This window comes from Bacillus rossius, chromosome 1 (assembly GCF_032445375.1).
Source record: "Bacillus rossius redtenbacheri isolate Brsri chromosome 1, Brsri_v3, whole genome shotgun sequence".
In the NCBI taxonomy this organism is placed as follows: Eukaryota; Metazoa; Arthropoda; class Insecta; order Phasmatodea; family Bacillidae; genus Bacillus; species Bacillus rossius.
Window position 1 is genome coordinate 39108405 of NC_086330.1, and position 13607 is coordinate 39122011.

Below are 13607 nucleotides of genomic sequence, written 5' to 3' on the forward strand. Positions count from 1 at the left end.
GACTGCTTTCATTTTTGATGTGGCGATCCAGTCGGCATTTTGTACTCTTGACTCTTCACCCTTCATTTCAGTATGGAATACTCTGAGACTAAGGTCGTCAATAGCTTTTACTGTTATACTTTTCCCTCTTGGTCAAACCTAACCGATGTAGAGAAATTCTGCAGAGTAGCAACATTTATTACATAACCAATAGTACACTCGCTTCTTTAGAAGAGGAGCTATTTAATTGTGCCGATATATACTACATAATGGGAACACTTAAGTGCCGATATAATAATAGGCTAATGTTGATCCTAAATAAGTTTAAGTTATATTTTTAATATTAAAAGTTATAAAAGTAAATTAATTTCAGAAATTTTGATTTCAGGTCATTTCACCTGTGAATGGTAACTTCAAAGTGTCTTCACTACCAGCTGTATGATTTTAATTATTTCAATTTACTAATGCTTAAAATACAGTTCAGTTTGCTTTCAATATGTGGATATTTTAAGTCTATAAATAAAGGAAATATATTTTATAACAATTTCCCCATAATAAAATATACATAAATCACTTAAATTACATATTTGTAAATACTTGTTACCTTTAAGTAGATTAAAATGTACTACACTTATTAAAATATTCAGGTCAAAATTAACATATTATCTGTAGTATTTATTACTTCTCATATGGCCTTCAAAATTTTTAACCATAACACTTATGGTATATTAGTCGAAGAAATAAGGCGAAAAAACATAGTATGAATAAGTTTCTACGCCACTTTTGTTTTTATGTAAGATTAACATATAAAATTATATACCAAATTTCTAGTATTATTATTTGTTACTTTTTTTGTAATTTGTTTGGATTTATATAAATAAATATTTAGGTACTTCAATTAAAACAACACATGATAACTGTATTTTAAGAACAGAAAGCTTGGATAGTTTATAATGTCTTTGCTACCCACTCAAAAAATCTCAAGTTTTCCATTTTTGGAAGATTCAGGAAATACAAACAGGTCAATTTCAATATCGATAGGGCATAGAAAGTTATTGAGGTGTATTAAATTTCAAATATTTGTTAGGAAATAAGTAAACATGAATATTATCTCATTTTTTTTATTATCACTCGAAACCAGCATTACAATAAATAATATAAAAATCAATAAATATTATGAAGGAGATGACCGTTGTCGATAGCAACTGGAATGACGGTGACAGGCGATGTAATGTGGACGAGTGTCGGGCGGAGGCTAGTAGTATCTGTACGGGTACCGCTAGTATCTGTACCCGCCCGCCCCGGTGTCCGCTGATGGCCCGCCCGCAAGCGGCCCGCCGGCGGGCGGCCCGTACTTGGCCTCGCCCTGGTACGTGACCTGGGGCCGGTACCCTGCCTGGTCCGCCACGTACTCGACCATCTGCTTGCGGCCGTCGGGCAGCGCGACGTAGTACACCCCGTTGGCGACGTCTCCGTCGCGGCTCTCCTTGTGGCCGAAGTCGTTGCCCGAAGGGGCGTCGTTCACCTGGTACGAGAACTCGTACTTCGCGGGTCCCTGGAATAAAAAAAAAATAATATCCCAACTTAAATTCAATGCAATAATGATTTCCGTGAGAGAATTTTTGTAGGAATGTATGTGGTAGGACGTGGATACTGCTAAATAAGAGAACACTCAGACTCATTTATTAGAACAGGGAAGCTTTGTCAGGCAGCTGTACTTAAGACGTAGAGATTTTAATTGATTCCCCGATTTAAGACTGTTCGGGGCATGAATTTGATTAGTTTTTACTTGTCTTAGGTGTTGCTTGAAACTGGGAAGCATTTTATTTCATTAAAGGATTAATTTAGTGTCGATATTAGTCTATGCTGTTTTCAGAGTCAATAACTACTTCTTGGCTTCCACTTAAGGTCACTTCTGTGGAAATTATGACATGCTTGACGTTTCGCAATGCTTAGCTTGGCTGCATCAAGACTCGTCGATGCGTGAGGCACACCATCATTTACACGGAAGTGACCTTGACTCAAAAGCTAAGCCGTAGTTAGTGATAGATTAATTATTGTTGGCAACATTTACAAATAAATCAAGTGAATTACAATACAAAGTGGTTTTAAGCCCATCAGTTTAGTTGTATGATGAAGAAAATATGTAAAATAAAACTGTCATTTTCTTACGCTCTGCTCGTCTGCCTGAGGTGCTCCATAGCTGGGTCGACCACTTTGGTAGCCACCACCGCCGCCGCTGGGGTAGCCGGCAGCAGGAGCGCTGTCCCTGGATGGCGGCAGGTAGCTGACATCAGCGCTCACAGCGGCCACCAAACAGGCGAGAGCGACCAGGGTTATCTAGGCACAAATAACATTCTCTCTTCACCTCCTCTATAATTATATGCACAGGAGTTCAAATGGAAGGAACATTACAGCTCAAACATGTTTGTATGCTGGTAATTAATCTCAAACCTTTAGATCACAAAAAAAAAAAAAACTACAAACAAAAACATTCCTATAACCTGTAGTTAACAGAATTATCAATATTTTCGTATATACTATTTTTTATGTTTGCTTAGAATAGCAATAAACCAAACGAAATGTGTTTTCATCAAATGATGAATGTATCTAAAAAGCAGTTATTTAGTTTAGTATATCAAAATAAGAAAATATTAAAAAAATTAAATGGCCCTGGCCTATAAAGCAGATAGGCCTATTGCAGGCTTATTTTTTGTTGGGTGATTTCCTTGCTATTTTGTGTGTGGAGCGAAGAGCATCATGTCAATCAATAGGTCGTACTGGATTGGTTATTTACATAGTGTGAATCGTAGAGTTGGAACGATCGTGGCTATGTGGATTTAAATGTATCCAAATATTTTTTAAAAGTCTAAAGTTTTGCAAACAGATAACATGAAGGTGGTCGTATTTCAATTAACCACAGTAGAAGTGCTGTGTTATATGTACTTGCAATAGATAATTCCCAGAGACTCTATTCAAACTATGTAAAATAATAATTTTACTAATATTTTTGTTTTAATTTTATATTTCTAATTGGTAATCCGTCCTGACTGGCATCCACATATTCAAATATATACTTGAATTCCCGGTGGTATTATTACATACGTAGCATTCAGTTTTTTTAATTTTCTTCTTGAATTTGTTTTCATTTATGACTTTTTTTAATTTGTGACCTTTGGAGCTGGGATGTCATGGAATGAAAAATTATATAATACAATTTTTGACTCTTTATATATTTCATATGTTTCAGAGAAGTTTTGAAATATTTTCGGAAAACTTTACTTTTAATGATGAAGGTTCAATTTCACTCACTGTAAAGGTCCAAGTTTTATGCCTAATCCTGAAATAATTGCGCAAAGTCAGTACAACTGGTCTCATTCAAGTATAAAACAAGTTTATGTATAGAAACCCTCACTCTATTTTTCTAGCCTAGAATATATTTTGCTAGGCTAATGTTATTCATTTTGTTGTTACTTTTTTAGCTATGTAGTAGTCAACACTAATTAATATTTTTATCAATGATACGCATCTGTATGGTTGTGTTTTTGACTGTTTATGTGCAAAGAATAAACTTTCCCAAAGTCCCTTTATTAGTTGCACGTGTTTTAGAAAAAAAATCAAAACAAATAATATGAAATTGATTATAATATTTCATTAAAATCGTGTTCATGATAATTACAAGCATACTGCATAATTTTAATATTAAGTATTTGACCTGCCACTTTTAGGGGTATAATTCAAATTATTTTGTTGTCGTTACTTTGCTTACCTTCATGGTGGCTGTTATGCTGCTTTTCTCGAGTCGGTAGCGAGAGTAAGTGTTTCGAAGATGCACTGAGGTTTTTATACCCAAGCGGGAGCTTTTTCTTCTGTGGTTTCAGAATTGGCAGTCGGTAATTTGGCGTTAGCACAGATGTGGTTACCTTACACAACGAAATGCACTTCATTTCAACGGGCTCAATGTTACGTATGACATTCTGGTGCCTCAAGAAAAGTAATTGTGACATAGGTCGTAGTAAACGAAAGTAGAACACTAGGGCATGTGCAGCACCTCTCAAACTAAGCTCGTTGACAGAGAAACATAGACCAAAAATTGAATCATTGCAAAACTATTTCATGCCCTCTCCCCCATAAAACAGGGAATCGGGAACTTATTATCAATATAATAAGCGCACTAACTGTTTTCTGTAACACACACGCAAATTGCGCAATGGTTATATGTAAACTGAGCATATATTGTTTAAAAATAAACGAAAATAAAAAAGAAATTCTTCTTTCGGTGAGATTCAAAATCTCATCATTTTTACTAAATGCAAACTTAATAAAATATAAAATAATGTATAGAAAATTAGGCCATACTAGAAAATGGGATTTAAATTAAAAGCTCTGGTATTTGAAAAAAAAACTAAATTGTAAATATATAGCTATTTTTATTATTTATAGTTTATTAAATAATTACAAATTATGATTTCGGAACATAACTTATAAATTACCATAAGTACCAACAATGCTTCTATCTGAATAGCACACTATGTCAAAATTACATGCATAGACTGCACACAGAATTCCGTGGAAGGAAATAGAAAAAAAGTCACAGCACAGACGATCATGTTGGGCTGACAGCGACAAGATAGTTGAAAAAATAACAGTAAATAAAAACCAAAAACGACATTGCACAAAACAGTGACAAACAGATAACTCCCACTTAGATACAAAACCGATAATGTAGACAACACAACGACAACACAGAGACGTACAGACGAACCTAGCGATGTGACTGAACGGATATTTTGGACTCCAAATCGACAACAGCACAGACTAATACAGCAGGTTACCTACGATACAACAGTTGTGACGTTACGAGAATTGAGATTTGTTCCCGTCATCTGGAATAAACAGAGTGTTTGAAGATTTCGGCTGATATTGGCTTTTTTTATGTGTATTTGCGTATTCATCTTTTTTTGTCATTATTGAGGTTTATATATGACATACAGCAAAACCAGTTATGACCTATGCCAAAAAAGAATAAAATTAATCTTCCCATTGCAAGACTCATTCAAAGAATAGAGTAAAGATATTGTTCTATGCTGCTTTGCACAGTATGAAAAAAAAATACTGCGTGTTAAAACTGTGAAAGAAGTTATTTCTATTTTGTGAGATACTGACTCAACCACTTTTCAAATCCGGATACATATTCAAGAAGCCCAAAAATTATTTCAGAAGTAGACAATTATTTTAAAAAGGAAGATTAAAAAATTTAAAGATATGCACCAGGGTTATATGGTACAGAATGATTTATCAGGTAAACGAATTCCAAGATAAAAATCGTAAGAAAGAAATGCCTACAAGCTCACGCAGAACTGTTTTCAAGATGATGAAAAACCATCATTGAAGAATTCCAAAATTAAATATACTCGCGAGGCATATAATATTCATTCGAAACAGGCAAAGGAGAATTTTGTTTGGCATCCAAACGATTTAAAAGTAATTTTTTTGCAAAGTGAAAGTAAAATTTAATGTTTTCAAAGAAAGTACAGCATGAAACCACTAAAGAAAAACCAAATCACTTTAATACAAAAACATGTAACAGAAATTCATAATGGTTGGAAAGTAAAAATTTTCATTAAGGCAATAAATAACAATGTAATGGTTTTGTCACAAAATATTATGGAGAATGGTGAAGCAATTAAGCCATAATAAATTATCATTTTTAAATGAAATTTCTAGCCAAAATTTGTCATCAGCAATTCTATGGTCATTGGAAACATAGTGGAGATGTAATTTTCAACAATAATTTAAATAGAGATATGAAAAATTGTATTATAATAAGTAGGAGTAATGTTATTAGAAAATTTATAGAAACGAAAGTGTTATCCCAATCCTGATAAATTGTATTGGAAACACAATAGGTTTATATGTGCTACTTTGTGATAGTTTTATGGGAAAAAAACCAATATATTAAATATTATGTAAAGTGAAATCTTAAATAAACATTATATCAAATAACATTACTTTCAATTCACTACACGTAGGCTATAAATAAAGAGAGGAAACAAAACTAGATTTGTGGTATTACGCTGCTTAGATATTTTGATTATTTGTATAAAAATATTATTTAACTTGGAAAATGAATAAAATCGTCTGCGTAAAGCTAGGTTTGTATTTATTTTATTAAATTAAGGGTCTCGACAAACCAACAAATCCCGCTACTTACTGAGCTTAAATATTTGGAAGACAAAATGATAGGTACATTTTTTTTTACTTTTGAAAAATGCAAACAAACATCAGTGTATTAATTTATATAACATAGGACAGGTTTGTAATTATAATGCGTTTAGTTTACACTTCCTAAAATTGTTCCCTGAAATAAGAGCAATTATTTACATAATTTATAACATTAACCCTCTATTACATACAATTATACGAATAGTTGTAAAACATAAAAATACTATGATTTCAGTTTTCAGATGCACTTTCATTACGAAAAATGGTTCAGGAGTAAGATACAGATTTTAACTCCATTTTTGTGCTGTCCTCATTTAAGAACATTGTTTTAATGCAACAAAAACACATATTATAATGTCCTCAATGATGACATTATGCTTTAAAGCCACCAACAATAAATTTTATAATATCTCACATTAAGACAGTGTGTAAAAAAATTCTATTAAAATACACCAGTATCATTGCTCCTATAAAGTTATTCGTTGTTATTATCATCGGAATATCAGAGATTCCACTGAAACACCGAAATGCAATTGATAACATTACAATGTATATAAAGTTCGGAACTATAAAGTTTTAAGTAAAATTGTAATATTATATCTATTTTTTGTTTATTTGGTTTCAAATCTTTGCGTGCACTAAGGACAAACTGTAACCTTGCAAGTATCACACACAAATCTTGCCTTGCTCTTGCGCTGGTGGTCACTGCATCGATTAGCGTGTGATTCAGTTGTTTTTTTTTTTTCTGAGTAGAGCAGTCTACCATAATTCACAGTTATTTTGATACTGAAAAATCTTTTTTAAGAAATTTTTTTTCTTAGGTTCTTGACTTTCATCCGATAGACGTCCCCTATTTTTTTTCTTCTTAATTATGATTTTCCTTAACAAAATAAGTCCAGTTTCTATGCGACTTTTGAATTTAAAAAAGTCAATGATTTAATTAAAGTCCCATTCACGCAAAATCCATGCATTTTCCACCGTCAAATTAAACATGTGATAAAATATAAGCATGTACAATCTTCTGTTTCTGACATAATTTTGGTGTAATGCTACAAGAGAGCCCATAAGGCCCACACCACCCATATGCTTGTTGTAACACTCAATACTGAATGGACACTGAACTTCAATAAATTTAATTTCTTTCCCGCTGAAACGCTGGGCAGTGCTTTCTAGTTCCTTTCCAGAAAAGGAAGAAATAAAATGTACAGCGGAATTATCAATCCCACGAGTAGATGTTTTTCATTGGATGTGCAAACAGAAACACTTCCTCTCCCTTCTTTCTGCAATAATTTTACTGGTTTTCGTTTCTTATCAGCTTCTTGCAGCCTGTTGGCTCGGAAAGTTCCACCATACCATTTATCTTGTTCTTTCGTTTTCAGTACATGGAACAAAATAGTGAAATAGTTTTTGCACAAACGTTGTGGTTTTTTCCATGAACATCGCCTGCTGCGCCACATTACCGATTCCTCAGAATTAATGCAAATTGATTCTTGATACAATTCAAAGCAGTAAACATAAACATATATCTCTGCTCTTGTTCACATTTTATAACTTTTTTGGGAAGATACTGCTTGAGCGAAAAACAACCTTTGATTTGTATTATTTATTATCGACACTGTGGTATTCTTCTGGATTAAGAAATGTATAATTGTCTTACACGGGGAAACTTTATGTAGGTCATAACAAGGGCAATGCCAAGAAACGCTTTTAGTTCTGAAGTGGAAAGATAAAATTTGTCCTTTCTTTGTTGACAAGCATACAAATTTGTCTGACATGCAATTTCTGATAGTAGTGTAACCTCTCGAGTTAAACACTCGAGGGGAACAAGGAGTAGGAAGGGAAACAGAGTGTGGCGAACAGTCATCTAAAGCTATTACAACTGTATGGTATTAACAACACATTTATTAATGATTATACATGAAATTATTCGTTACATATGATTACTGACAAAAACATAAACAGTTGAGATTTGCAGCGTAGCTCTGATTCATAAGTCTGTGAACAGAAACGTTTATGAATTATAGTAACATGAGACACGCAAATGCAGCTTAACACATCCACTTTACAATTGCCCGTGCTCTCATACTAGGCACGCCGCTTGGTGCTGGGTACACCGTCAAAAGAAAGTTAAGTTACAAACAGTTAACGTACTTTAATTCCCCAGATTGCAAATGAAAAATAACTAACACTACCCCTCGACTTATTTAATATTATTGACCTCTGTCAATAAACAAGTTAGCAAACATAAATACCTAAAATACTGATATTTATACACAACATGAGTAATACGTAAAGGTCGTCGACTTCAATTACTCTTGTCGGGACGTATTTCTGCGGGCAAGTTCTTATTCCTCGAAGCAGGGGTTACCAATCACTATCTCCCCAAACTATCATAGCGGGAGTTATGCTCGTCGGTGTGGGCACTGGCATTACTCTTCGGGTGTCACTGCCGGGTTTCGCACCTAAGTGTTGTATGTCCAGTCGGTCGTCAAGTCTATCATCGGGACTCACGAGCTCACACCGCCGTCTCCAAGCCTTGCCTCCGTCACCACTGCCCCTCTTCTCATTCTAAGTTTTCTACCCACTCGGTCTATAAGTGTCCACGACGAAACAGTACATTACCAAGTGGGAGCTTCTTCCAACGGGCAGCGTGACGGCAGGCCGGCGAGACGTGTTGACGGTGTAGCTTCCTTCCGCAGCGAAGGCCAGCAGGGCCTCCGGCTGGTGTCGCTGATGGTCGCGACGAGTCTCCTCCTTCACCGCAATATGGGCCCCCTTTTATACTCTGCGAACTGCTCGTATCAAACATGGCAGAACGTTCTCGGTCGGGGCAACCGGAACCGGCGCCTGCGGCGATGTCCGGTTGGAAGCCCGCCAAAACGAGCTTCCCCGAGGGCTCCCGAGCGGCTCCGAACGTCGCGCGCGCAGCGCGCGAACACTTGTCTTGTGCGGGTTGCATCGGCGCGCGGTTAGGCGCCGCGCGACTTATTTGATGTGCGTATGCGGAGCACACGCAACAGTAGTTCAAAAGAAAACTTGTGGCAAAAGAAATCTAGTGGAGTATTGCCACCAACTTTTACTTTGAGGTTACCATTAAATACTGGTGCACAATTATCCATATCATTAGCACGTTCACTGGACCATGTTATCTTTCTTTCTTAACTTGTAACAAAACGGTTTGAATGAATTTTCTCACTCTATATTAATTTGTTCCACAACATTGCCATCTTCTGACGAAGAAGAAATAGTGATGTACAGTTTTTCACGCACAAAGGAGGTAGTTTTGTCTTAATCATCATCAAAAAGATCATCTCCAGAATCTTCAGCCGAAATCTGAGCAATTTCCCAGTCTTTTAATGGTAGCAGCCTGTAATTACGATGACTTCATGGTCATGATTACACATTATGTGATGTGCTCAGAGTATGTTACATCGATAACAGAAACCATATAGGGCAACTGCGTGTTAAGGCAAATATTGTAAACAAAACAAAGCAAAAATAAAAGCTAAGACTCATCCTAATACTAAATTTTATATAATCAATAACTAAACTAGCTTCAACAGTTTATTCTTGATACAATAATATTGATACAAATTAGCAATAATTATAAAAGCAAATTTTTCTCGTACATATATTTTGACTGTTATCATTTCAAATGTTTAAGAATATAATTTAAATTTTAATTATAAGTTAATAAATAGTTCCATTTCTTTTGAATAATCGCGTAAAATACATTGATTTTTTTATGTTACGAAAATGGGAAAATGTTAATTGAATACACAATAATTTTAAAATTTATTGGAGAATTTACGCATGTTATCCTCAATTGATGATGCATACTTACCACTTTATATATAATACATTATTTAATAAAAACTATGCTCACATTTTTACTAACTTCTTTTAAATATAATTAGATATAAGCTTTAAGAATTTTTTATGTTACGAAAATGGGAAAATGTTATTTTAATAAACAATAATTACAAAATTTATTGGTGAATTTACGCATTTTATCCTCAATTGAGGATGCATGTTTACCACTTTATATAATACATTATTTAATAAAAGCTATGTTCACATTTTTACTAACTTCTTCTAAATATAATTAGATATAAGATTTAAGAATTAACACATTACTTTTTCTGTTCAATAATTTGTTTCAAGCTCGTAAAGATTGTTTGAAACTTAATGTCAAAACGAACAATAGGCGGTATATTGGTGAAAGCTGTAGACGATGGAAATAGTGCTGCCATCTATGCCACTCCACGTAATATCTCTCCTCAATTTAGGCTTTCATACATTTACATTTGTATATGCATTTTCATATTAAGCATACAGAGACATTTTAATGTCTCCCAATGATGACATATAAATGATGTGGCTAAGTTAATGTTATTTTCTGAAATTAAGCTGGATCTCCCTCATTTCGTACATGCTCTAAAATGGTTCAGTTTTTTTCATTTGCTAGTGCCAAGTAATTTTTATTTTGCAAGTTTTTGATGTGTAACATATTATTTCTCGGTGGGAGTGATCTCCCGAATACGACGAATGTCAAAGAACGGAAAAGTGTAACAACCACGTTGCTGCCATCTGTGGCGGTTCGTGCGAACCAAAGTTCACAAGGGGAAAGGAACACTTAAAAGTATTAACTATTTAATTAATTTTAACAAGAGGGCAGTATTTTAATATAATTTCTTGTTGATAATAGGTAAACAACTGGGATTAAGTATTTTTAAAAGTATTTTTTTTTTCACTTTTATTGGAACCGATTTATTATATTGTTACAAGTGGGGAAATGGGTTAGTAAGCATGGCCCAATTATTTTTATACAGATTTATTTACTATTAATATTTACATTACTAATTAAATCACCACACTGTCTGTTCACAAATTATTCGCACTTAAAACTGTCTGTTAATAAATCACTAAATATCTGTCCATTCCACACTCCTCTCTTGAGATAGGCTCAGCAGTGGTTCGCCCCTTACCGCGCACTGTTCACACATACAGTCTCGCGCCACTCAGTCGCACTCGCACGAATCTGTCGCTCCGCGTCACGCCACGTTTTTTTTTTTTTTTTTAAATTATGATAAAGTTCGTGTCTGAATTTTATTTTATAGGTTTATTTGCAACATACTAACACCTGAATTTGCTCGTTCCTAAGGTTAAATGTTACACATCACTGGCAAATACTGAAAGACGCATTACATTTTGTTATTAATTTCTATAAACGCTGGGTACATCAATCTTAATATTTAAAGATATTCATTCTAACCTGTTTTCAAATAATATTGACAAATTTACAGGTCCATAACCATTTGTAGTCAAGCTGTGTCACCTTACAACATATAACAATCAGTAACTTACATCTGTTAACGTTAAGGACAGGCAAAAGTCACAGTTATAAACTAAAGTAAACTCCATATTTCCCGCAATTCACATTTTGTAAACTTTTTAGTCGGTATCCTCAGGATGAAACACAGCTTGGCTATCTATGGACGGAGAACATAAGCATTTTTCATCCTAATGACATATCTAGTAGTTTTTACAAAAAAGTTCTTTAGTTTTGGTAACTAAAACAACACATTGTTGATTTTATATATATCAAAATGCCAATATACCAAGTATTGAAATAATGCTATAAAAAAAGCAAGTCAATTTGTAGTCTCACATATTAAACAATTTAAAAATATTTTTAAACATTTACTTGTGAAAGGAGTGTATAAAAATGCATATGTGACTGCTGTAATAACATAGTCCATAGATCGTCCTGCAAAATTTAGAACATGGTTTTCGTCACAAGAAAATACGTAAACGAATCTGGTGAGAGCTAAAGTGTGTCTGGACCATTTCAAAATCACATGACTTAGCAGGATCAATTTCTTAATTTTTTGGATTAAAACAAAAGCATTGAAGAACAATTAAAAGTTAATGATTCAATGACTACAACAATCTGAAAATAAATGGAGACTCAAAAATGTATATCCTCTGCTTGAGTTTGAACCGAGAAAGCACTACACTGATGCCTGCATTGGTATATACAATAAATAATAGGGAGACTACATGAATCTATATGGCAGGAAAATTATAGAACATTGGTATCGACCCCAAATTGTTTTTAAATGTTTTATTTACTAAAAAATCGTTATACAAAAATAATAAAAAGTTTAATAACTGTACCATTTTGCCAGGTTTGCAGAAAATATTCAGTTCTTAGCATATATTTTTCCTTTGACCTTCCTTAATTCTGACGCAAACAAATTATATATATGAAAAAATATTTGCTGCGATTATCATTACCAATATATACAAATATAATGAAGAGCATTGTTTTTGTTTGTAAGAAATACTCTCGAATATAATTAGAACATTTTGAATTTGCCTGTTTAAAATTGACATATACTAAATTTTATTCTAAAGTAAAATAAAGTTTGTGATAGATATAACAATATTTGTTTCTAAAACTAGAGAAAATGGAACAAATAGTCTGATTTCGTGGCATATGCTGATGAAAAACATAACACATACAACAAAATTACAATGTCGATCTCGTGCCGACACTGCCATGCGAGGGGGCACATAGTGCACACAAGCATTCGAATTATGTTATATATATATATATATATATATATATATACATTACCTTACTGCTACACATAAGTCACAAGTGAACAATTTGGAATATTAATCATTAATGATATTATTGTTACCATTTTATCTAAACAGTATTTATTGATTGAATAAATTTTTAATTTGAAGTACTGTCATGATAAATTTATTTTTAACTTCAAATAAATTAAGACATCAGTAATTTAAAGTAAATATTAAAATATAACTTCCTGTGTTAAAAATATTTATATACCTTTGCAAAACCAGATATGCAAATACATTTAATTCTTTGATAATTGTGATTTAGAGCCTTAAACTTATTAAAATTAACAGATTTAAGGAATCACATGGTTCTAATAAAATAAACGATGTATGTCATTTGACATTTTCTAGTACGATGTAAGTAAATATATAAAATATTTAGAAGTAAAATTGTAAAAAAAAATATATTTCTAGATTTCACATGAGTAGTTTCTGAATATATAAAAGTTTTAGAACATTTGAGGTCTTCAAAATAAGATATAGGATGTGGGGTGATAAAAAGAGTCAGTGAATGTAGAATATGTTTTTAATATTCAATTGCATTACAAAATAAATACAAAAATAAATAATAATAAATAGTTAGTATCACAATATTTGAAAAAAGATTATGCGATTGGTGGGTGGTAAGGAGTTGAAACAGGTGAATTGCCCTTCACATCCTTTCGACGAGGGAGGAGAGCTTCGACGTCCACGTCAAGGCGATGTAATGTGGACGAGTGTCGGGCGGAGGCCGGCGTCTGTACTGGGTACCA

General features: G+C 33.5%; 1 protein-coding gene across 1 annotated transcript; it reads right to left on the reverse strand.

Annotated features, from left to right (window-relative positions):
- Positions 1–1258: 1258 nt before the first annotated feature.
- LOC134542010 (pro-resilin-like) lies at positions 1259–3754 on the reverse strand. The gene is made up of 3 exons (XM_063386243.1): positions 3749–3754; positions 2152–2319; positions 1259–1534 (listed from the first exon to the last, which is right to left on the reverse strand). Exons 1-3 carry the CDS (start codon positions 3752–3754, stop codon positions 1259–1261), a joined length of 450 nt encoding a protein of 149 aa, XP_063242313.1.
- Positions 3755–13607: the final 9853 nt, after the last annotated feature.